Raw genomic sequence first — 26,898 nt, forward strand, 5'->3', positions numbered from 1 at the left:
ACGCACGGCGGATTTTCTTGTGAGAGAAATCAACACAGGTTTCAAAAAGGTTGGTACAGGTGGTGAAACAAGGAAAAAGGTGACGCTTACCATTGAAATGATGATGCAAATTATAGAAAAAGAAGAGCGTGGGGTGCGCATCCGTGAACTGGCTCAACAATATATCTTCACTTCATTATAATGTATTCTTATGGGAAAATCCTGCTCGACATAGGACCATTTCGACTTACAAACAAGGTCCTGGAACAGATTAACTTTATATGTAGAGGTAGCACTGTATCGTCAAGAGAGAACAGACAATACTATTTTAGTATTTAAAGGTCTTTGCTGAGTGATCATCACACACTAAATGTAACTCGTGGCATTATCGTAGCATTCGCCTTAGCACTAGCAGAGCAAACTTCGTCCTGAACTCTCCGACATTGTTTTTTTTTTACATACAGTTCGTGGCGTCAAGGTGGGTGTCATTATTGAAAATAATGCACTGTTGTCCTGCTAAGTGTGTATTATCGTCATTTATTTATGGACTAATCAATTTACAGACGAAAACATTTGGAGTAATTGCTGAGTCAAACTAGACAAATTTGACTGCGTTTTCGTCAACGAAAACTAGATGGAGACGAACACATTTTGAAATGACTAACATATCACTAAGACATTAGTCTTTTCCTCCAAAAGTCTAAGACAAAAATTTAAAGGGCTGCCAAAAACAACACTTCTTTTTGAATGCCCTATTTAAACCGATTATCCACCAGTTGGAATTCCTTCATCAAGCCTCCCGGACTGATGGCTAGTTTCAAGTTCATTGGCGTGGTTGGTTTTTTACAGCGTCTTTGTCAGGAATACGCGGGCAGAAAGGTTGTGTGGACCCAAAAGCAGGAAAAAGGAAGCGAGGCAGAAGGGCGGTGCAAAAGGTTTTAATTAATGCCAACAAAAAGCAAAGTACCAACAAAACGACTGGGGTATCCAAAAATTCTTAACAAACAAAAGTCGGGCTAACAAATAAACTTACTTTCAAAGCAGGGCAAGTAACACGAGGAAATGGGGGGGGGGGGGGGGGGGGGCGCAGGCATGAACGTGGACCTGTACATTGACAATGACGCAACAAGGAATGAAAAGAAACTGGGAGCTTTTATACACACACGCAGACAAGGGGTAACGAGAGAACGAGGAACAGGTGAGCACAGGAGGATGCAAGTTCAGAGATGAACTAGGAGAAGGCACAACAGGTGAAATAATTAGGCAATCACGGGGACACACTAGGAGGAAACCAACACAAAACCTAACAGTCTTCGAGATGGGCCTGCATGGAGTCTTAGATTAGAAAGGACTGTGACGCATGGAATAAAAACATTCGCTCTCTTCACCTACACCTCATTCAGGACCAAGAGACTTTTTATTCATTTATTTTTATTTTGCTCAGTGGGTGTGAAGTGTTTAAATTTTAGTTGTGAATAGCGTTTTAAAAAACAAACATGCACCTCAGTGACCTCACCCATTTTCTTATGTCCATCCACCCCTTCTGATTGGCCTACTTTGGGTACCCTTCCCTCTTTCACGTTTCCCTATATTAAGCAGCATGTAGGCGATCATGAAATGCACCCAGTCAGTCAAGCGGAGAGTTCATTAAAATAATACACCAACATCTACAGTTTTTTGTATTCGGTGCACACACAAGGCATTATAAGGGACCCGTCCATTTTGAACAAAAATTTTAAGTGTGCCCTAATATGGTAATCAATGGTCATACAAGAAGTTAAAAAAATGCTCCCTTAAAATTTGTTGCATCAAATAATAACTTAGAAGTGAAGAAAACAAAAAACAATTTCAATTTAAAAAATCATTATTAACACATAATTTGAAGAATAAATGCACAAAAAAGTGACAGCTGTCGAAATAATGGACCGTTTTAAGGATCAGCAGTCCATTTTCTACTGGCTGTAGGCCTGTCAAGTTGCCGCTCAAGTAGTTCTTGTTGCTTTTAATCTTGTGGGCACTAACTTTGAAGTCCTACTCTTTTGTCATTCGTGAACCGATTGCCATTAAACTTCGTAGCTATGTAGCATAGAGCTATATCAATCAATCATCGGAGCTCATTTTTTATTTCTTTATATCAGGGTTGATTTAAATTAAATGCGTACTTAATGTTGCTGTAGGTTGCATGTTACCCAGTAGAGGGCATGCATGCTCTTCATCATAGCCTTCAGCCGGTAGTGTGCTGTAGCACACTCATGCTAGTTTTCTCTTAAGTAATTAATTCGCTGAAATCAATATACACTTGTTTCACACAGACCGAGAACGTGGGGATGGCGGTTCATCCTCCAGATCTTCAAGTCCGCGTCCTCCCAGGAGTTCACTTCCCTATGTTGGAGGAGGTCTGTTTGCAGGACACCTACCTCGCTCTTTTGGACCCACTGTTCGTGACCATCATCCTAGGACCCTTGGCCAAGGACAATGTGATATGATCTACGTTTATGACCTGAGCAATAAAGAGGTTCATCGTGGCGGTCATCGAGTTGGAGAGCGAGTGACGCTTATCGTGGACAATACAAGATTTGTCGTGGATCCGGCCATCTTTACAGCTCAGCCCAACACCATGCTCGGCAGGTAAAAACTAAAAAGTTTTCTATTTGTCTCTCCATGAACCTCAATTTGATCATTTGCCTTTTTTTTGGCACAATGCATGCAACTCAAATACAATGTCCTATCTTCTATCTTTTTATGGTATGAACGCTGCACACAACTGTTAGTAGAAATGTTAGCACTGATGAAACCAGTCGATATACATGACAAAACTCTACAGTAAATAGTCTGTGTCTTTCCCTGCTGTAACAGAGATGCTGTAAAATTTCTCCTGTTTTTTTCTACCCTAAAAAAAAAAAAAAACCAAAAAATAAGCCTGTCGTGAAAACCAAAACATTGACAGTCCTCTCCAAAATGCAAACTTCAAACATGAAAACTCGCTGGTTTATAGCATTTGCAAACGATGGGAAAAAAAGTTTAAAAAAAATCTTTTACTGACACCACATGCATGACAAAAATTGAAGACAAGTGTATTCTTTTTTACTGTGTGTAAAACTTGCGGTTAGCGGCTTAGTGAACAGACTTCCGGTGAACATTTCAAAATAAAAGCACGTCATGTTCAACATGTAAATAAAAGATTTCTGGAGTTCATCTTACAAACTTCACATTCTTCTAGGGGTGTGCCATCTTAGGCACCCCACGATTCAATTTGATTACGATTCAGGATGCTACGATTCTATTATTGAACGATGATTACGGTATTTACGATGATCACAGTTATCACGATTATCGATGCATCGTACATTACCAATTAATAAAGTAGCCAAACAAATTTATGTTCATTATTTTATTTAAAATATCCTATTGATTCAACAGGAACGATGGAAACATGCCCATACAACAAAAAGCTGCCCTTAAACTGATTTTTTTTCTTTTGCTTTTTTTTTTTTTTTTTTTTTTTTTTTTTTTTTTTTTACAAGAAAGTGCAAAAACATTAACCATTTTAAAGGCAGCACTCTCAACATGCTCATACAACACACAGCTGACCTTGAGATACTTACACTGGTGGAATGAATTCCACATTTTCTGGAAACAAAGTGTCTTTAGAAATAAGACTTCTTTTTAACCAATATACTTTGTTTTCACAGATTTCTGTACTATTTTGTGTTTTTGTAGTGTTACCACTGTACTTAATCCTGGTTTTAAGCGTTCTGCATCTGGAGTAACTTTCGTACACCAAAATATAACGCACAAATGGAAATGGAAATACACGTTAGCGAATTCGCTAATTAGCTTAGCACTCAACGCTAACTGTTAACATCTCAAAAACAACAACAATAAAGGCTAAACAGTACAAGAGGGTTCGTGTACTCACCTCTTATAGACGCACACGGGACTTAGCAACACACTCAGGACATTTTTCAGTTCGCATAACTTGAAACTACTGCTGGACAACTGAAAGACAAGGATCAACGGACTATCTCTCTTCCCTTCTCGCTCTAAAAAATAACTTGCAATCAGAAGCACGACCGCCGGGTCCCAGCCTGTCTCAAGCACAAATTTATTTTCCAGTCTTTTGAAAAGGAGTAAATCTCTCGCTCAGTAACCGGCAGCATCCATCATAACATTGTGCGTGCGTCCGTTAAAAGTGTCCAGGCGGCAGACGTGTCTTGAATTTTGTTCCGCTGCGAACGGCTGTCATAAAGTTGTTAGTCAAAATCATCGTTTTTTTAACCTTTATGAATCGTAATCGAATCGTCACTTGTCAAATCTAATAATCGATTTTTTTGGCACTCCCTTACATTCTACACTCAAAACAGGTTTAAAATGATACACATGATAAAAAATCTGATTGTCAATGAATAATTTGGCTTCAAATTTGCCAACATTCACACTTTGCAGGACAAGATGACAGTCATTTTGGCTGAAATAAACATTTTCGATGGGCTCTAATTACGAGAGAAATAAAGCGTTGGGTTTCTTACCTATTTTATTTTATGTACTTCGCTAGGTTTCAGATGACTCGTTATGTGTGTGTGTTTTTGGAGGGGCGGATATTTATTGTTTTTAATACCGTTTGTATTATTTAAGAATAACAATTTATTGCATTTGAATGAGTGATTTAGGATGTATTGTAACTACATTAGCGGTTGAATTGATTTTTTTAAAAATTGACAATAATATCGCATATCTGCAATAATTTATGAGAAAATATATCGTCTACTAAAATTTGTTATCGCGACAGGCCTACTAGAAAAAAACACACCACGCCACAACACGATACTTTTGTCCTGGCCTGTTTCATTTGTTAGCAATTATTTGAATAATTCTGTTAAACCACTGTTCAAAATCAGTGTCCAATTTTTGTTGGCTAATTTTCATATGTAGTCTAAGAAGCTGTTTTTCTTTCTCATCTGTTTTCAGGATGTTTGGTTCGGGGCGGGAGAACAATTTCACTAGGCCCAATGAAAAAGGAGAGTTTGAGGTTGCTGATGGCATCAGCTCCACGGTTTTTAGAGCCATTTTGGTAAGAACTGTCTGACAGTTTCACACTTAGTCTTATTGATTCATTTCCCTGCTGTCCTTTTCGCTCTTGGCCACGCCACTTTTACTTATCCCATTATCCCTTCAGGCTTGTGTTCCTGTTCCTCTCACCTTCTGCTTTGATTTACTGATTGGCTATGTATGCATAATACCTGCAGCAATTTTCATCACATCTCAGATGTGAATACATAAACACCATTACAGAAAATAGCTAACAATCTATCTTCTTAGAAGAGTGTGATTAATCACTGTTGCACGAAGAGTGTATTTGAGAGAGAAGATGTTGGACGAGAGGGTCTGAGACTCTGAGTTAGAATTTGTGTTCTTCTTCATTCCAGAAGTTTTAAATGGGTTTGGGATCTGGTTTAGAGTATGGTTGTACCATGCTCACTCTGTTCATTAACACCAATGTCATCTAACCGTGCCTTAACGGGTTTTTGTTTTTGCACTGGTGCCCAATGCTTGACAGTGAAGGGTCCTCTCAAAGTAATTTTTGAAAATGCTAAAGGTATGTTATTGGCCTGATTATTAGTTAATGTTGTAATTCTTAATAATTAAAAAAAAAAAGGTTATTTTACACACAACCAGCAAACAAGTAATTACAAATAAGGCGCGCCAATCAATCAGTTGTAGCTGTGGAAACCTCTGGGCACCTCACGATACGATACGATTTGCAATACAACGCTCACGATAACGATTTTCTCTCGATATGGCGATACAATAATTCAGTGGTGAAATACACACTTTTTTTAAACTTAAGTAAATGTACAGACGCAGGGCATATACTTCATAACGTATTGACGGCGCACGGGGCCGATTCATAGGAGGCCTATCTCCATCAAAGCCGACAGAGTGGAAACACATACAAAGAGCTTTTTACGTTGAAATTCTTGTGAATACATGCTTAAATCCCTGAATTAATTTAATTTTATAGATATGGACGTAAAACGGCGTTGGATCGCTTTTCATGTGTGTGAGAATGACTGCGACCGACTTCGACAGACTGAAGCGGAGTGTGGGACAGCGGCCCCCTACTTGAAGGCGTGGCGCAGTTTCTGAGGAATGTGTCCCTTCAATATCATTATGAAATCTATGCACAGGGGCAAAAAAATAAATAAAAAAGTACAAGTATCTAAGAAAAAAATTAAACACAAGTGAAAGTACAAAAGTACTTGCTTGGAAATATACTTTACAAATAAAAAGCAAAAGTATTTTCTTCCGATGTGAAGAATTTGATACGTACAGAGATCTGAGACAATATTTTAAAAAAAACAGAAAATAACCAGAAAAATAATTGAGTTCACAATTTTATTTAAAACTGTGCATGATGGAAAAAACAAGCAATAAAATTGGCTGCGCTGTAACCAGAAGCTTAACAAACTCAAAAAAATCTCCCAAACTAAATAGCTCCTTGCAAAATGATTGCAAGCAACTACCAGGTGCATACCTCATCACTACCCGATCGTGACGGGCCATCGGATCGCTATGGATTGGTAGTGCACTTGCGCGAAAAAACCTTCACTTTCCCTCGAGCGATAACGGCATATATATACATGTAAGTGTTAGATTAAATGATAGAAAATACAGGTTCTTTCTTTTTTTTGAGTGATATTTTTTAAATGATTCATAAGAAAGCAGCCACTGAATCCAATCAGAGTTTGTGTGTTCGATTCTCTGCCTTGATGACCTCGTCCAAGTGCCTCGCTCCTGGTGCTGTGTCATCAGGAGGTAGATGAGGATATGTGTGAGGTGCTTTGAGGGCCTTAAAAAGGTGGAAAGGTGCAATACAAGTGTAACTTCATTTACCATTACCATTTAAACAATCAGAGGATGGGGTGAATACTAGTGCATGAGACAGCAGGCAGGAGCGAGAGGATTGAAAAAAAAAGGTAGATACCAATATACCGTAATTTCTGAACTATTGAGCGCCCCTGATTACAAGCCTCACCCAGGACATTTATAAAGGAAAAACCATTTTGTACATACATAAGCCTCCCCTGTCTATAAACTGCGTGTGCCTACATAGTAACATGATATATTTACAAAGAAACACACAGAGTTTTAAAAATTTTAATAACATACCTTTTGTTTCCAAACAGCGCCAGCAACACGGCAGTTATATAGCAACGACACGGCAGTTACATAGCAGCAACACGGCAGTACAGCACTAAATGGGCTGCTTATTAGAAACATAAAAGTCTTTCTTAGCAATCTTCATCTTCCTCCTGTGCACTGAAACCATGGAAGTCTTCACCCTCACCTTCAGATATGAATAGGCTCAGATACACTTCGCCACGCACCTACTCAGTCTCTCCCTCGCTGTCGCCTTCAATGTCTACCATAATGAGGCAAATTCACTCCTGAGCCCGTGCCGTCCTCGTCACACAGCAGATTGGCCCTTCGAAACCTTTTGGTGATGGCGGACTTCTATCACACTGCTCCACGCTGCCAGGATCCACCGACAGACCCGTGCAAAAGCTGCTCTTCGCATGCAGCCAGTCTTGGCAAACGATCTCTCGCCACTGGTCATCCAAGCCTCTCATTCAACTCGGAGTGCCACTTTAATTTTTTTCTAGCATTTTCCATGATGCGGATCTGCCAATTCTACTCATGCACAAAGATGAGGGTCCGCCACCTCTTTTCATGCACAAAGCAGAAAGTTAAACCACCGGTAACCTCTTGGGGCCCGCGGGGCCTAGGGTGAGGCTTGCTGTCCCTTGCCGGTGGGGTGGACGCCCCCTGGTCGCCGGCGCTTGGTGTGGCGCCTGCTCGGGGTGCGGGGTGGGTGCTCTGTGGGTGGGAGGGGGGTGGGCGGTCGCGGAGGCGCCGTGGGTGGTCTGGGGCGGGGATTGATCGGGGCCCTGACGCTTCTTCCGCCCTGGGGCCGGTGGTTCTGGTGGATGGGGCCACGCCCGCGGGAGCCTGCCTCTTAACTCACGCACTTCTCACTTCGGCACTGTAAATATTTTTCACCCTGGCACTTACATGCTCATACATTTCTCCGGGGAGAGTTGGGACGGGGCTTTACAGTCCCAGCCCGACTCCCCCCTGTTTTTAATGCACCACACACCAAGGTTGTGGGATGGTTGGGACCTGTTGGGGGGGGGGGGGGGGCCTCACGGCTGCCTCCTCACCACAGGCCCCGCCATCCCTGCACCTTTTTTAAATGCACCACACACATCATACTCGACAGGAGAGCTCCGGCAAAGGGCGGTGGGACGGGCGGCTGAACAGAAACTCCATGCTGCGGTCCCACTGCCCCAAGCCAAGCTCTCCTATTTTAATGCATACATTGCACTACCCTCCCCTCACACCCCCATCACGGTGCTGGGTGATGGCTGCCAGTCGGGAACCTGGCAGCCACAGTAATAGGGTGGTAGGTGGGTCCCACACTTTTTCTATATGGCGTGGCTCCCGGGGTGTGGCCTCTCCTCTGCCTCGGCTGCCGGCCGCGGGTGTGGGTTGGGGGGTCGGGTCTCCGATCTTGCATCGCCCCGTGGCAGTTCCTGGGCGTTCTCCTGCCTCCGCCTTCCCCTCTCTTCTCTGGCTGGGCATCCGCCCTGCGCTCCATCGCGGGTCACTGGCTGGGCGCCGGTGTATCAGCGGGGTGTCGCCTGCACCGGCGGGGGACCCTGCCTTGCCTGGGGCTTGGTGGGCCGCTGGGGGTCCCGTGGCGTGCCGTGCCGGTTGGGGGGCTGTGGCTGTGGCTCGTGGCCCAGGTGGGCGGGCGGGGGTGGGTGTAGGCGTGGGGTTGGTGATGCGTCCCCTCCTGCCATCCCTGAAGGCCGGTTGATGGGCGTGCGGGTGGCCCGGGGGACCACCCTGGGTACCGGGGGGGGGACGGTGGCTCGTTTGCTGGGCGGCGGGAGGAGGGATGGGCATGTGGGTTGAGTAATTATGTCTGAACACATAACACATAATTGTCATAACACAGATCAATTTAGGGACATTGCGGCAAGTAAAAAAACCTTGTTTTGATTAACAGCGGATTGCAAGCAACTTTCAGGATTATACCGCCATCTAGTGTTTAAGAACATGCAGCGGCCGCCGGCCATACCTTCACCCTTACGATCTAGACATAAACTTAATGTCTTTCAAGAATTTAAACAGTGCTCTCACTCCATACCAAACTGTCTTCCTCTCCCCACATACCAAACTGTCTTCCTCTCCCCTCACCCAAGTAAACACTTCAGAGACCTTTATATACCCCCCCAAAAAACAAAGAAAAATATAAAAAGTATATTTGTTTAATCTGTCACGTACATATCTATATCTGCCATTATCGCTCAAGAGGAAATGACGTTGGTACGCACATGTGCAGTAGCAATCCGGAAGCTTGTCACAATGGGGTAGTGACACCCCCCCCCACCTACGGTACAAGAGTGTGCAGCACCTATCTGAAAGCGCGCTGCTCTGTTTGATTTTATTTGCTAATATCTTGTTCACCTGCCAAATCTTGCTTATACTCGCGTTGTTGCTTCTAGTGCTCAATTATGGTGTAGTTGCACAGGGCTTATCGATTGCACCAAAGGCATGTAAACGAAACTATCAATTCATAATGAGAAAAAACAAACAAAAGTAATGTGTAATACAGGCATTAATTTAAAAAGTAGTGGAGTAAAAAGTACAAATACGTGCTGTAAAATGTAGTGAAGTAAAAGTTAAAAGTACCACTTCAAATTTGTATACAAGTACAGATACACAAAACATGTACTTGTACTGCATTACTTTCCACCACAGCAATAATTATTGGGGTCAGGAAATAATTCTACAATATTCTACAATACAGCTAATAAACAGAAAAACAAACTCATTTTATCCTTCTGCTGTGAATTGATATGAATCTATCACCAGTAGACATCCAATCTGTTTGAAGTGGGAGGAATGGCAGCCAATGACTCATTCGCTGCCACCCTCACAGTTTAAAAGGATTGGCTGTCAATAGCGCCCAATGAGTTAATTTTGGAGCATTTTGGGCTAATATTACTCAAGAAGTACTGTAGATATGATTTAGCTATACTGTGCACCAACTGAAAATAATTTTCCGTACACAAAACAGACAAAAGTCCTGTTCATTCAAATTAAATAAAGTGCTGCTGGTTGATTTTTTTTTTTTTGAACTTGTGAGCCAAGCGCTAATATAAATTGTGTCAATGAATCATTTATTTTATTTAAACAAACTAAACAATAAAATCGAATGAGGAGGAGGAGGCAGACTGTAATGAATCAGTTTTCTTTATCAAACAGTTGTACATAAATCGAATTTAAAGGCACACTCCTTTGTATGACAATTTACAGTTTGAATGGGAATTGTTATATAAATGGATTTATGTGTGTGATTTCGTTATAAAAATAAATTAGACAACTTTACTATCCAAAAATAACTTAAGTGCTAATATGCTTCTCCAAAACAAAATACAAATGGACACTTAAGACACTGATTAGCATAATCACTAACCAGCTTAGCGCTCCACGTATCATCAACAAAGAATACAAACAATATAATTGGCTTCATTTACTCACCTCTGACAGAGGGACAGTGCCTCTAACAACACACGGGACTCAAGACAATGTAACTCTTGTGTAAATATTATTTATTCATCAACTAAACCTGAGTGTAGCAGTGAACTCTCTCTCTCCCGTGCTCTAATCACTGGTACGCGCACGCAGAATCACATTACACACAAACAAGGATCCAAATGGGACTGCTCATAGCTGCCGGCAAAAATCAATTATCAAATTTGTTGGCAACTATTAATCGATTAGTTGTTACAGCCTTAGTTATAACTGAATTTAATACGCGTTCTAGTTTCAGACTTGCTTCTGTTGTTGTTTATGAGGAGGCAATTGGCTAATGTAGAACATTTCTAAGAGCTGGTTTCCTTCCCTTGTAGCCGAGGGCGTTTCCTCTGCCATGTTAGACAGGCTGAAGGGTAGGGAAAGTGGAGCAGGGAGTGTGACGACAGCAGCTTCCTCCTCTTCACCCTTTATACTTGCTCGCCTCCTACCCTTAGAGTCCCTTTTCACCGCCTATGACGCTGCTAGATTTTTAAATTCGTCAGCACTCCGCCCCCATCTATTTCCCACACACACTTGCTCTTTCTCTCCATCCCCACCTCCTCTTGGCAAGTGAAGCAGCATCAATAATGGCGTCTTGTTTACCATCCTCCATGTGTGTCTGTTTGTGAACACCCGCTTTCCTGCTCCCTCCTTCACTTGGCTGCATGGTGCTGAAACTGGCAGGATTACTACAAATCGGGGATAATCCGCTGCCCTGACGGCATTTCCATTCCTGAGCTGAGGGAGGCATGTGACTACCTGTGTATCTCCTTCAACTGCAGCACCATCAAGTGCAGAGACCTCAGTGAGTACTCGCACCGTGCACACTGTGTGGAGCTGCACGTCAATGTACTACTTGCATTTGCTGATGTGCTGGCTTTGGTAAGTGTCGCTAGATGAATGCCATTGACTTTGCTTGCTTTTGATGCATGACAAATTTGACTTCCTGACCCGACACTCAAACCAGATGCATTTCAGGGTTGCAAGTGTAGACATAATGTGTGTCTGTTGCAGTCCTGCATGGGCTCATGTTTGCGTGGGACTTTTTAATGTTATGCCTGCTTGTTCAGGATTGTGTGGGAGGGGCCGCTTCCAACCATGGCTGCTTCTGCGTGTGTGTTGATGGCCTAACTAGGTCATGATTAGCGGAGAGATTTACAGTGTTTTATTAAAGCACAGACCCACATGAACATGTCTGATCCTCAAAGAGGTTCTCTGTGAGAACTATTAATTGGATCTGAATTATTAGTATTAGGTTAAGGTTCAGTGGTAGGCTATGGGATGGAAATGTTCATTCAGTTAACAAAAAATATAGTGAGAGAGACAGTATACTATCAAATAGCTATGCGAAAGTATCAGAACCTAGCAAAGGTTGTTGTCAATATCAATAAGTACTAAAACAAACCACCATGGAAATGGTATTTGCTACCATTCATATTGGGTGAGAATTCACACAGGCAGCAGTTACAGCATGTTCTAGATAAGAAAATATGACTCAGCCTTAGTACTGGGCGATATGGGGATATGCAGGGTGTTCCAGAAGTCTTGGGCACTTATTAAGTCTTCATATCTTTTGACGAATAGTAGTAAGATGAAACTGGTACCATTTTAACCCTTTCATGCACAACTTATGATTAAACTGAGCACTCATTGAACTCACTGTGTGCCATTGACGGCACTAGATGTCCAGTCCATTTAGACTTATTTACAATTATATAAAAAAATTAATAAATTCAATAACGATAAATAACTTAAATATAACACCATTTACCATGTAATCATAATAATTGCTAATATTTTGGTTTTGTGTAATAACCAAAACTAGTCACTTGTCCTATAGACAGGTTTCCTGTGCCAAATATGGGCGGCGCCATCTTGGACAATGTCTGCCTTGAACTTCCGGTTTAGAAAAAAACCTCATTAGTTGCGGTTGACGTTAGCAGTGTGTACGTTTGTTCTTATCCCTTCGTTGATCGTTCGTGGACAAAATTATAACAACCTGTCAGCCTGTGTTGACGAGGGGTGTAGATTGATACGCCGACCACTTCAGTGAAATTACAAATTATATTACATTTGCCAAATGCAGAAGGGCTGACACGGATTCCGTTGTTACAAGGAAATACTACAAGGTATGTACGTATAAACAAAAATACTATGTCATTCTTTGTTATTGCAGTTAAAGATTGCAATAAACATTTGCACAAAATGATTCCATTACTTGTTTTATTTAAAAGTTTGGTGATTGCGCAAAACAGGTCATTATATGACAATTTATAAAATATTTGAAATACTAGCATACGAGAATGTGATATCAGTCAGCAGAACTCCAGAGCCTCTCTTGGCCGCCTCCGGGTAGAACGACGTGGTCTCGATATATGTCCATCAATGTACAGTAAGTGTTGCCGTGAGGCACATCAACTTATCTAACCTTGCCTAACAGCATTTTCCACCTGTAAACAAACGGAAAAAAACTTGTAACACTTGCATTTATGCGGTGCCATCCAATACGTACTGTTTAGCAACAGGCTAGCAGCAGCAGCATTAGTTGTAGTAAAAATTATTAAACTTCATAATTACAATCATCATCGTAATATCAATAGCAAAGGCAACAAATCATTTCATGCCTCCACCCTCCGATGTTACCAGCACCCATGGTTTGTGGTTCAAAGCTTTGAGGCACTGGATTCGGTCTACACCCGTCTTCATGAAGACAAAACTCCCGTGTCCATGTATGAGGACACATCCAACTTTGTGACTGTGCAGGTACTGGAATGCCTTGGAGCTGTTCATGTTCCTGGTGGCGTTTCCATCCACTGCCATAGAGTCAATAAAATAGGATAATATTTTACTTGTGGTCACCCTCGACCACTTCTTTATGTTGTCTTCCCATGTCGAGATGGCAGAAGGATGCGGTATTTCCAAATCGTGTTTTTTCAGGGTTTTTTAGTGAGTGATCCGACTCCCGTGCCGTTGGAGTCAATGGTTAAAAAAAATTGAAAACGGAGGTTGCAGGTACCTCGGACTTGTCTATAAAGGGTCAGAGGTGCTTTGAAATGGTGACCTTGTCAAAATAGGAAAATGTTTTGTTGGTTTGTCTGTTTTGACTACTTCATAGTGATTCCATCATAAAACAATACATCAGCGAATGTTCACGTTTTTTTTTTTAAGGAATTCTGGTTGTGCGATCACAACTAGAATTGATTATCATGTCTAGCTTTCTACTGCTGCACTAGCAAGTACATGTTGACAGAATGACAGCGCGGTCACACGGCAACAACATAATAGAAAGGCTATCGATAGCATGCTAGCAGAGAGCAAAAATCTTTTTCTGGTGCTAATTCATCCAGATAAGACATTTTGCGTCCTTGAATTTGCAAAACCTGAATCGTGGATACTTTTGTTCAATGTATATTTCACACAAAGTTAAGGGTGCAATGGATAGACTGGTTCTTGCGAGGTGTCATGTGCAGTCGTCTGTTTAATGTAGCTTAAAGAAAAGATTTAAAGTAAAAAAAAATCTTCAGATATAAAGATCACCCATCACCCAGCATTAGTGCCTTCTGGCAGAGAAAACATTTACTTCTATAAAATTAAAATGATCACATGTCCGGTTTTCAGTTGTCTCAGTGCCAAACAAACACTGAGAGAGTTGAAATCCGTGCTTTCCAGTAATGCAGCGCTCTATTGAAATTGTCTTTTGTTTTTTTTACGGAGCTTTAAAGATGCACCATGATTGAATAGGCCGGCATGATTATAGGAATTCCAACTGCATGGTTTTGTGTGGTCGTGTGACTGTATTGTTACATCTGATTGGTATAATGGACTAATATGATTATTGTTGCGATGTCTCATTTGGTGAAGCTGGTAGAGCCACTGTGGGCATCTCAGGAAAAATTAAAGTGAAATCTAATATGTAGGATAAAGAGGGAAAATGTAAACTCTCGTGTAGCCCAAAGTAGCAAAGTAAAGGCCGTTTCAAGCTAGTGAAAGCACAGTTTGAAGGGTGACCCATTCATTGTGTATGTGGGAGGAGATTTCTCGGCGAAACTGAGCGGCGGCGGTCATTTTGGCCGGAGCGGAAAGTCCTGAATGAATTTTCGCTATGGGGCTGGGCCCAAAATAGAGACTTGTGCGTTGACGTCAACAACTCATCCAATTGCAGAGAGGCAGGCGTGCTCCTATCTGTGTTATAAGGCTGTTTCGGTGAGCAGATATACGCAAACCACGGTCGATGAAACCTTGATAAATATACTTTTTTAAAGTTTCGCAAGCTCTGGGACACTTGAAAAATGACTTTCATACCTCTCCTTGCTAAGCTCAATGGTCCCTCTATGTGCGTTTGTGTGGAAACTTAGTTCAACGAACAACAACAAAAAACTATTCACCTCACTGAAATGAGTAAAACTCTACACAGCTATAATAAGGCCCCCTAATCCTTGAAATATGAAAAGTTGCTGTTTTCTTGTTCAGTAATGAAAAATTAACGCATTGATGCTTGGGACTATTGTAAATATGCTTGCCGCTTTTCACTTCCTGACAGCATCTATGTCAGGCTACGTGGCTACTCCCGTTTTGCGCTTACCGTGGACCGCTCTTCACACTGGGCTAGCGTGAAAAGGCCTTAAGAGTACCCTTTCTTCTACACACATCTACTCAAGTAAAAGTAAAAAGTATGGCTTGGTAAAACTACTCCTTGAAGTAAATTTTTCTCAAAAAGTTACTCAAGTAAATGTAACGTGTTACTACTCACATCTAATGGCAGTGAATGAGTTATGAAAGTGCCACACATTGCCACTACTAATGGGAAAGAATGGCCTTTGTCCATACCAGTGGTTTAACCTGGGTTCGATCAACCCCAGTGGTTCGGTAAGTAAGTCTAAAGAGTTCGGCGAAGGTAAAGAAACGCAGAGCCCTATTTTCGTACACTGAAATCTAGGCAAAGTGGCTTTTTAGACCAGGTTTTGGACCTGTTTGCTCCTAATTTACAGGCGTAATCCATTTCTTTTAACTGCTAGTCCTCGATCTGATGTGAGGAAGAATTGGTTTGCTCAGCAGAGGTTTACTCGTACTTGCTATGAGGGAATACAACAGAACAATGGTCAGCGTGGTCACAAATTTTGGCCTGTTTATAAAACATGCTGTCAAAATGAGAAGAATTTTGAACGGGAATTTGCTAAAATATTAGCTTGCTAGCTTAGATACATCAGGTTTGATAATTAATTCCGAATGGTTCAATGAATCCACATGTGAAACTTGTGGGGTTCGGTACCTTTAGCAAGGTTAAGAACCACTGGTTCATACCCTAACGCAGGACAACTTTTTTGGCTGAGAGAGCCATGAACACCACATATTCTTAAATGTAATTCTGTGAGAGCCATACAATATTTTTAAAACTAAAAATACAAGTAATATGTGCATTTTATGTAATTTCAACACATTTAAAGGGCAACTGAAGAGCTTTTCAGATTTCGCTCTTAAGTGTTTTACTCAGTTGAATTGTATTAAATGCATCATTCGCTCTCTCAAAAAGTCACATAAAAAAAAAAAATAATAATAATAATTGACTGCATAGTTTTTGAGTTACGGCCATAGCAACACCATAGCAACGAGGGACGCGCCGTCCTGCCGACAGCTACCTCATGACGTAACTTCCAGGAAGCCTCGCCACCATTCTGAACACGGAAATATAGCACCACGCTATCCTCGCCATATATTGCAAACATTTTCTGGGTTTTACTCGCGGGATTCGTCATGCCATCTCGATGTGTAGCGATGACTCACAGGAAGACTCGAGACTCTAGGAGTGATAAGTCTCAGAATTCTTTTTAATAACACTGCTATGCTGTTGCTAATCATTGATGAGTATTTCTTACCATTAATGCAACTTTTGGTGCTGCATGGTTTTGCTAATGGCTTTGTAGTCTGGTTGATACTTGGTGAGGTTAAGCTTCATACAGGCGTCGAGAAACTTAGGATGCTTCTCCTTTCATGTTCACGAAGAAGGGCCACGAATCCTCTGTTTTTGCCCGCCACGCACGGAGCACCATCAGTGCACACCAAAACAAGTTTATCCATCGGTAGATTTTTTTTCTTTAGCAAACTCAGTGAAGGGCTTGAATATATCCTCCCCTCTTGTTGTCCCTTTCATAGTCAAAAGCTTGCAATCACGCTGAACTGGGATAAATTGCTTACGTCTGTTGACTCATCCAAAGGGAGAGAAAGAAAACGGTGCCGCATTTATGTCCTTCACTTGCGTTGCCTCAATTTGGTTTGACATCATGATGGTACGATCGGGAACAGTTCTTGCCGACAGAGCTTTTATCCGTTTAATTACCTTGTCTTTATCCAAAATGTTGCCAAAAAGTTCATTAGCAACATCAAGCATGAATGCTTTGGCATACACCCATCAGTGAATGGTTTCCAATTTCTCACAATTTAAAACGCCTGTAACGCTAGTCGAATTCCAGTCACCTTGTTGGGTCCAAAAACGGAGTTGCTGCTGCCTAGCTTGCACTCTTGATAGTAGCTTTTGACATGCTTTCTTCCTGCTGTCCTCCGCAGGATATTTCAAATTTAGTATGGCGGGTGTCAAAGTGCCACTATATATTTGACCTTTTCATGGATGCAATTTTATCATTGCATATTAGACACGCCGCAGAACCTGCTCTCTCCACAAAGAAAAATTCCTCTGTCCATTCCTGCTTCAAAGTACGATACTCCTCGTCTTTTTGCCATCTTCTCAAAAGGGTTTCTAAAATTAGCTGACACCGCGGAAAACAAAACTAAAAACGAGGGAAATTTACTTCACGCAGATGCGCACATTGGCCGCTATTTTCGACAGCAAAATACGGCAACCCCACTTGAACAGTGTCTGCCTCATCTGCGTTGCCTTTGCAATTGATAAATAGATAGACACAGTTTCCCAATAAAATTACTGCAAACTGGCTTCCTAGTCACCGGTCACCATCGCCGTTTTGCAGAATGCGCAATGGAGTATAACAAAACTTTTTTCTCTTTAATTATTAAAGATTTGTCTGCCAGCCAGATGCAACCATCAAAAGAGCCAGATCTGGCTCGCGAGCCATAGGTGCCCAACACCTGCCCTAAGTTAATGAATCAGAAAAGAAAAGAAAATTGTACACTTTGGATGAGAATTTGATGTATGGGAAAGCAAAATTTTGTGCTACCATGTCATATGGTAATGAAGTCTTCAAGCTGAAAAGTTATCTGCAACCAGCTCATCTCCAACACTTTCAATACGCAACAATTAAAAAAAATTTTTTTTTACACTCCAAACTATTTCTTTCAGAAAGCAAACTACCAAAAACAATGCATCAGGGAAGACCCCCTTTTTTCACAACCAGAATTGATGATCATTTTAGCTTTGTAGCGCCATGTTGAATGCAGAATGACAGAACGGTCACATGACAACAAGAGCCTATGGATTGCATGCTAGCAGACTGCAAACATCAGCAGCTCATTCTATTTTAGGGATTTTTTTAGTAAGCAGGACAAGATAGCTGAGAAAGGAAGACGAATTGGGATCTAAACTAATTATTAGGGCTGTCAAAATTATCGCGTTAACGGGCGGTAATTAATTTTTTAAATTAATCACCTTAAAATATTTGACGCAATTAACACACATGCCCCGCTCAAACAGACTAAAATGACAATAGAGTGTAATGTCCGCTTGTTACTTGTTTTTTTGGTGTTTGGCGCTCTCTGCTGGCGTTTGGGTCCAACTGATTTTATGGGTTAGTACCATGAGTGAGCATGGTGTAATTATTGACATCATCAATGGCGAGCTACTAGTTTATTTTTGGATTGAAAATTTTACAAATTTTAATAAAATGAAAACATGAAGAGGGGTTTTAATATAAAATTTCTATAACTTGTACTAACATTTATCTTTTAAGAACTACAAGTCTTTCGATCCATGGATCGCTTTAAGAAAATGTTAATAATTATAATGCCATCATGTTGATTTATTGTTATAATATACAAATACAGTACCGTATGTTGAATGTATATATCCGTCTTGTGTCTTATCTTTCCATTCCAACAATAATTTACAGAAACATATGGCATATTTTATAGATGGTTTGAATTGCGATTAATTATTTTTTAAGCTGTAATTAACTCGATTAAAAATTTTAATCGTTTGACAGCCCTACTAATTATTAAGCTTTTTCTGTCACCTTTTTGTTATGGATTTGTGTCCCAAATATACTAGTAGTCTGCTATCATTTTAGAGTCACTTGGTATTTCATCGCACCTTTAAGTCGCTTCTCCTTCCTCTCACCATTGAACCTTGTAGGTGCCCTGATGCATGAGCTGTCCAACGACGGTGCCAGACGTCAGTTTGAGTGTTACCTGGAGGAGATGGTGCTGCCTCTGATGGTGGCCAGTGCACAGAGCGGAGAGCGGGAGTGCCACGTGGTGGTGCTGACTGATGATGACGTGGTGGACTGGGATGAAGAGTACCCCCCACAGATGGGAGAGGAGTACTCTCAGAGTAAGGCTTTATTGTCCGAATAATCCAGTGTTAATCTTCAGTGTTGGTAGCTGTATTTTATGGCTCTTTATGCTATCGCGAGACCCATGATAGGGTAACCATATTTTGATTTCCAAAAAAGAGCACACTCGGCCTGGCTAAGAGATACTTAAATTTTACTCGAAGTTCACTCAAAGATGCTGTATCACTAATGTATTTAAAAGTGTGCTTCCACTGTCTGGATAGGGAAATTCAGTTTTATTTTTGCTAACACTTTTATTCCTTGATTGAACTGTTTTTTTTTAATAACAAGACACAAATCCACCTCTATATAATCATAGTTAGCTACATCATCATTAAGTCATTATTACACAGAAGTTGTTCAAAAACTAATCGCTAAATATTTCATTAATATAATGCAGACCCATGGAAGTGTAGTCCAATACACACACGCACACACACACACACACACACACACACACACACACACACACACACACACACACACACACACACACACACACACACAAACAGTAGGATATGTGCCAATTAACATTTTTATGAATTATATCAATACAATTGTCATTGACAAATTGTTAGCTCACTGACAGATATTCTATTAGCGAGCACATGCAGACAGCCGAGGAAAAAATCAAAACATTGCTATAAAAGTTTACAATTATTAGCAGCACAACGATGAGACACCAAACAAGATTTAACAGATCACACCAGTACAAAGCTCCAACAGAAGTAAACAGTTGCTGAAAGGTAAATTTAGCAAGTGTACATACCGATAGCCTGCTAGCTTCTGGCGTGACGAAGGTTTGTTTGGGAATGACAATGACGCCTTGATTAAAGCCAGTCTGTGACTGCGCAGGCATGTGCAGATTTGTGTCCAAAGTAGAATAAATGTATTTTGGGTACATGAGCATTTGATTATTTACGTATTGATCATAATAAAAGTCTTAACAACTGGGCAGGCTCTCTGGGAACACGTCACAGGTAGCACAGTCCCATAGTATTCTGTGTAAAGCTTCAGTCAATTTCAAAACACGCAAATTGGTCCCAAGAAAAATAATGAAAACCAGACATTTTAATGAATTTATAAATGGGGATGGCGTGGCTCAGTGGTGGAGTAGTTGACCCCCAACCCAGAGGTTGTGGGTTCGATTCTCCACCCTGATGAACTCGCCTAAGTATCCTTGAGCAAGATACTGAACCCCGCATTGCTCCTGGTGCTGTGTCATCAGCAGTGTTGTTAATCTTACTGAAAAAAAAGTAATTAATTATAGTTACAAATTAATTCTCCCAAAAAGTAATTGCGTTAGTAACTCAATTACCTGAATGTAAGAGTAATTAGTTACTTGGCAAAGTAATTGGTGATAATTACTTTTTTTTTTCCCCCTCAAAAAAAAAAAAAAAAAAAACATTGGCCACACTATGTGAAGTTTTTTTGTGAAGGTTTTTGGTACAATTGGCCCGAGCCCAATTCTTTACCCTAATTTACCCTTTACCCTGAATCAACTGTTAAAAGTTGTTAAAATTGCTCCCATTATTGCATTAGTTCCCTTCTCTCTACTTTCGACATATGAAAGTTTTAAAACTGTTTCATCATTTAAAGATAGATTCAAGTCAAGATTTTGCCGATTTAGAAGTATTTTAGATAAAAAGTTACTTAGGAAGGTTCTCTACAACAGAGCCGTCCTAAAAAGTCTACTGCTTTAAGATGGCGGCTGTCTACTGACTCATTTAGTGCCATGTCTGTCATTTTGCATCTAGTTATATCTATGTACAGTACATGTGATATCTACCATGTCTACCATATCTACCATAACATGCGGGCGTAGTTTGTAGGCTATCGGCTACAACATGTATTATTGGAGCTACCTAGCATCACGTTTGCTCGGCGTCACAACTTTCTTGCCTCCTCCCTACTCCTGCTCTGCTCTGTCGTCTCGGTGAGTCCGTCTCCCTCAGACTTTTCGACCAATATAGTAACGCATAGTAACGCATGCCTTTCTGTCCTCAGTAACGGTAACGGCGTTGCCAAGATGAGAAGAGTAATTAATTAGATTACACACTACTGAAAAAAATAACGCCGTTATATTGTAACGCCGTTATTAACAACACTGGTCATCAGTAGGTAGATGGCAATGTAGTGTAGAGCGCTTTGAGTACCTTGAGAGGTAGAAAAGCGCTATACAAGTATAACACCATTTACACCATAAAACCCCGCCGGACGCCCCAGACAGGATGTAGGAAGTGGACATGTCCAGGCAAAAGAGGATGTTTGGTCATGTGACTGGGTGGCACATTTCTCTGTGGAATAATCTAGTCTTGAGATTTCAATGTACTTGGCAGACATTCAAGACACTCAGTTCCAGATGTAGCAAAGCAAACCCAGAATATAAGAGCCATCGCCATGTTTCACAGAAGGGACAGCGTACTTTTCATGGTTCCTTCTTCATTTTGGCTTTTGTGAACATAGAGCTCATATCACTTACAGTGTATCACAAATGTGAGTGCAACCCTCACATTTCTGCAGATATTTAAGTATATCTTTTCATGGGGACAACACTGACAAAATGACACTTTGACACAATGAAAAGTAGTCTGTGTGCGGCTTATATAATAGAGTATATTTATTTTTCCCTCAAAATAACTCAAAAGAAAGCTCACCCGTCTCATCAGACTATAGGACATGGTTCCAGTAATCCATGTGCTTTGTTGACATGTCTTCAGCAAACTGTTTGCAGGTTTTCATGTGTACCGTCTTCAGAAGAGGCTTCCTCCTCTGGTGACAGCCATGCACATCAATTTGATGTAGAGTGCGGCGTATGGTCTGAGCACTAACAGGCTGACCCCCCACCTCTTCAATCTCTGCAGCAATGTTGACAGCAGTCCTGTAACGAGTCACTCACTAGCAGTACACAATTTGGACATTTAGGGATGTACGTAGTTTCTAAGGGGTGTACTCACTTTTGTTGCCTAGGGTTTAGATATTAATGGCTATATTTTGAGGGGAAAATAAATGAACTCTATTATATAAGCTGCACACAGACTACTTTTCATTGTGTCAAAGTGTCATTTTGTCAGTGTTGTCTCATGAAAAGATATGCTTAAATATCTGCAGAAATGCGAAGGGTGCACTCACTTTTGATATACACTGTATCAAAGAGTCCCAGTTTTGTCTTGTCCGCATATATGACATTCTCTCAGGTGCTTTGTGATTGTCCACATGCAGTTTGGCAAATGCCTTTCTCATTTTTTTATTATTTATTTGCAACAGCACTCTCCTCTTTCGTTGTGTCCCCTGAAGTCCACTTTGACTCAAACAATAATCTGACACTAATGGGTAATTTCTTTGGAAGTTATTCTGGGTTCTTTACCATTCATATGATCTACAGTGGTATGAAAAAGTATCTGAACCTTTTGGAATTTCTCATATTTCTGCATAGAATCACCATCAAATGTGATCAGATCGTTTTCAGAATCACACAGATGAAAAAACAGTGTCAGCTTTAACCAAAACCACCTAAACATTTATAGGTTTTCATATTTTAATGAGGATAGTATGGTAACAATGAAAGAAGGGGGGAAAATAAGTAAGTGAACCCTCTGCCTAAGGAGACTTGAAGAGCAATTGAAACCAATTTTTACCAAACATTTCAAGTCAGGTGTGTGTCCAATCACTGATGACAGTGATGAGCGGTTTAAAGCTGCCCTGCCCACTATAAAACACACACAGTGTAAGAATTGTCTTGACGAGAAGCATTGTCTGATGTGCATCATGGCTCAGTCTAAAGAGCTGTCTGAAGACCTACGGTCAAGGATTGTAAATTTGTATAAAGCTGGGAAATGATACAAAACCATCTCTAAAAATCTGGATGTTTATTAATCCACAGTCAGAGAAGTTGTCAAAAGGAGAGAGTTTGGCACTGTTGCTTCTCTCCCAAGGAGTGACCGTCCACCAAAGAGTTCAGCGCAGAATACTCAGAGAGCTAAAAAAAGAACCCTGGAGTGTCTGCTAAAGATTTACAGAAATCACTGGCACAGTCCAATATCTCTGTACACACATCGACTATATGTAAAACAATGGCATGGTACCGTCATTAAAATATGATAACCTATGTTTGGATAGTTTTAAAGGGATCCTCTATTTTTAAGACAAGTAATTCTTAAAAGATGAATGTTAGTATGTTATAATAATTTGATATTAAAACCCCTCTTAATGTTGTTGTTTTAATAAAGTTTGTAAAATTATTTTAAGTGATAGGTCGCCATTCTTGTTACGTCGCAGTGCATGACGTCACCGGTCCCGTTGCCGAAATTCCAGCGTGTCACTCGTTAGCTTTCCCAACATGTCGTCAGTTCTACCCTTCCTATTTGAACCAGATTTGAAAAGTGAAGAGCAGGACAGCACTGTCGGTCGTTCACAAGACGAGCTTCAGGGAAAAATGCGTGCAGCAAATACCTGATAAGACCAAAGTTGGGCAAAACTGGTGATGCGAGAGAGTGCTGTTAGGAACTCCAGTTGGGAGAGAGAGTGTATCCTGTTGGGAACTCCGGTTTTATTAGCAGATATTCAAGGTAACCATATTGCGTCTTCAAACTTATCCCAATATAATTATGTAGATTGTTAGCATCCAGAGCTGTCGTGTGCTTTACATACAGTACAGGACAAAAAGCACACCTTGTGTAATCCATGTCTTGTACATTGTAACGCGTGGTAGCTAGGACAGGTGTATAAAAGTACCAAAAAGGAGATTTTACTTATGCACATTTATTCACAAAAAATATTTCCACCTTGACCACTCTTCACTCGGGAGCTCAGCAGTACGCAAACACGCGTTCCCTGACGAACTCCAACATTGTTGTAAGGTCCACGTCAGAGTCACTGTCGTCACTGTAGCATGCCATAGTGCTTTAATTATTTAGTATGATTTGGGGAAAACTCCCACGAAGAATAGTCAACAAAAAAGATATTAATAGTAATCCAAATCCGCATTTTTTACTCACTCGAAGATCCAGGAATTAGACCAATCCATGGCAATGTTGCTGCCACGATCAGGCCGTCGATTCCACAAAATAGACTGATCCGAAAAGCCGCTGTGGGACCGACGAATCAAAAGAATGGACAGATCCGAAACCAATATTGTATACGCGATGGCACCGTCGGATCCAGAAAATAGACGGATCCCTTACTTGACTGAGGATCCAGGAAAAATGTTCGGGCGCCAGTTGTAATGCGTGGTGGGTAGGATACGTGCATACAGGGAACAGAAAGGGCGAGAAGCTTCCACGGCGAGATAGTGTAAAGCGCTTTGAGCGCCTTGAAAGGTGGAAAAGCGCTATATAGGTATAACACCATTTACCATATGCACATTTATTCACTAAAAATAATAATTCCACCTTGAACACTCACTTCACTCCCCTTGGTCCCATTTGACTGGAAATTGCATCCAAAAGCAGCACATCGTGGCATTTTACTTCGCGAGTTTAGGCAGCAATAAGCAATTGTTGAACATTTGGAAAGATCCCAATGACGTCATCACTGCGAGCCCGCAAACCATGGCGCCAACTAACGGTCAAAATATGGACTAAATATTATAAAATATTGCCATTAATTTAACATTTTATGTGTTTCTAACAACATATTTTAGTACAAGAGAACAATTGTGGTTTATTAGAGCTTACATGTATTTAAGTTAGAGGATCACTTTAAAGCAGACACTGTATTTTCATCTGTGTGATTTTGACAAAGATCAGATCACATTTGATAGTGATTTTATGCAGAAATGTGAGAAATTCCAAAAGGTTCAGATTTTTCATACCACTGTATCTTTTTGTCATCAATTTTCCACCAGGGGGCCACATCCAGGCAGAGGTCTAATGGATCCTAAATACTTAGATATGGGAAACTGTTGGTACAGTACGTAAATATAAATCTGCTTGAAGATGCAATAATAGCCTTTACTTTTGTATGCTTGTCTCTAATTTTCTTTTAAATCTCTTGGGACAACTCTGTTTCCTGTAGCCCATGTTTAGTGTGATCCACAACACGTCACCAAACAGCAAAGTGACTACTTTTCACCTTTTAAGCAGCCTAGAAGCAAAAGTGGGCTAGAAATTGGTTTCTGCAGCGTGCACAATTTGCTCTTACCATATTAATAGAAGAATTGCTAAATGCTGACTTTAGTGACTATGGACACACAGCTGCATTTTTTTTTTTTACCAGAATTGTCACACTTTTTTTTCTTGAGTCATCATACTTTGAGGTTGTGCTGATTTGATGTCAAAGGTTGACTTAAACGAGCTTTCCTCATAAATGTGTCTTTCTGTATTAACAGTACTTTACAGCACCAAACTGTACCGTTTCTTCAAATACATTGAGAACCGAGACGTGGCCAAGTCTGTGTTGAAGGACAGAGGATTGAAGAAGATCCGACTGGGAATAGAAGGTATCTCAATTTTGGACCCTTCTTTGCTTTCAAATTCTGTATTAAAGATGAACATGCAAGTGTTTTAACAAGGTTACCATAATTTTCGGACTATAAGCCGCTTTTTTCCCTCATTTGGAATCCTGTGGCTTATTTGTCTATTTATTGGGTTAACTTTGACAGCAGCGTCATATGACTGTGATAATAAGACCATCATAATTATGACATGACACTATCATAGGCATGACTGAATGCTTACAGTATGTCACTAAGTGTCATTCGGCAAATTATGTCAATAACTCCATTTATGTCCTGCTTGGATCTTTTACATCCATTCAAAAGTATGATCATTTGCCAGATAACACCAAATGGCATCCGTTATAAGCATTCATTAATGCTCATGACAATGTCATGTAGGCCTACTGTCACGGACCCGACAGAGGAGGACCACAAATGCGTCACGTTTTCAACAATTTATTGACAGGACCAGCAGGGCAGGTGTAATGATGGCAGCAGTACAGACAAGGGCTAGGCAGAAGACAGGTTTCCAAAAGCAAAAGGCAGGTCGAGTTACCAGGGCAGGAGAGAAGGCAGCAGTCGGGCAGGTTCAGATTCGGCAACGAGAGTCAGATTCAGAGAGCTAGGCAGGCAGGTAACAGGCAGGCTTCGCAGACGGTCTGACAGAGTGGAAGTGAAAATCTGGGCTTTGAATACATAGGTTGACTGCTGAATGCAGCAGTGCTATTGGCTGGGCTGTGAGTAGGTGAATTGAGGACAGGTGGAGATAATTGAAGGCAATTAGGCAATGCTGCAGCAGGGACTGAGGCCATGACAGAACCCCCCCCCTCAAGGGACGGCCCCAGAAGTCCCCCAAAGGGAACCACCACCAAGGGCGGGCGGATGGGGAGCCGGCGGAGGGTCAAAACTCCTCTGACTGGTCGGAGTCCAGGTCAGGTGCTGGGTCGGGTGTCTGATGGGTAACCCGACGGGTGCCCCTAGGGCGACCCCGCTGTATGGAGGGCTGGTCAGGATTCTGACGATGGAAGTCGGTGACGAGGGTACGGTCCACAATCCTTCTAGAGGGTACCCAGGACCGTTCCTCTGGACCATAACCCTCCCAGTCAACAAGGTACTGGATACCTCTGCCCCTACGTCTGGACTGGAGCAGCCGGCGAACAGTGTAGACCAGGCCACCGGCGATAAGGCGTGGAGGAGGAGGAGGCGGTACAACTGGTACCAACGGGCTCTCATTAACCGGCTTTACTCTGGAGACGTGGAATGTGGGGTGAATCCGCATGGATGCAGGCAGTTGGAGCCGAATAGCAGTTGGGCTGATGA

At 41.3% G+C, this 26,898-nt stretch overlaps 1 protein-coding gene across 2 annotated transcripts in view; it reads left to right on the forward strand.

The window, feature by feature from the left end:
- The window catches only part of LOC130915913 (BTB/POZ domain-containing protein 10-like), a 60,762-nt gene that overhangs the window by 25,375 nt on the left and 8,489 nt on the right, over positions 1–26,898 (forward strand). For both annotated transcript variants that reach the window (XM_057836137.1, XM_057836136.1), the window contains exons 3-7: positions 2,292–2,607; positions 4,948–5,050; positions 11,311–11,431; positions 18,944–19,141; positions 25,471–25,581. In XM_057836137.1, coding sequence (XP_057692120.1) covers positions 2,292–2,607; positions 4,948–5,050; positions 11,311–11,431; positions 18,944–19,141; positions 25,471–25,581 — 849 coding nt within the window. The remainder of the gene's footprint in view (positions 1–2,291; positions 2,608–4,947; positions 5,051–11,310; positions 11,432–18,943; positions 19,142–25,470; positions 25,582–26,898) is intronic.

Source organism: Corythoichthys intestinalis, chromosome 5, assembly GCF_030265065.1.
Source record: "Corythoichthys intestinalis isolate RoL2023-P3 chromosome 5, ASM3026506v1, whole genome shotgun sequence".
NCBI lineage: Eukaryota > Metazoa > Chordata > Actinopteri > Syngnathiformes > Syngnathidae > Corythoichthys > Corythoichthys intestinalis.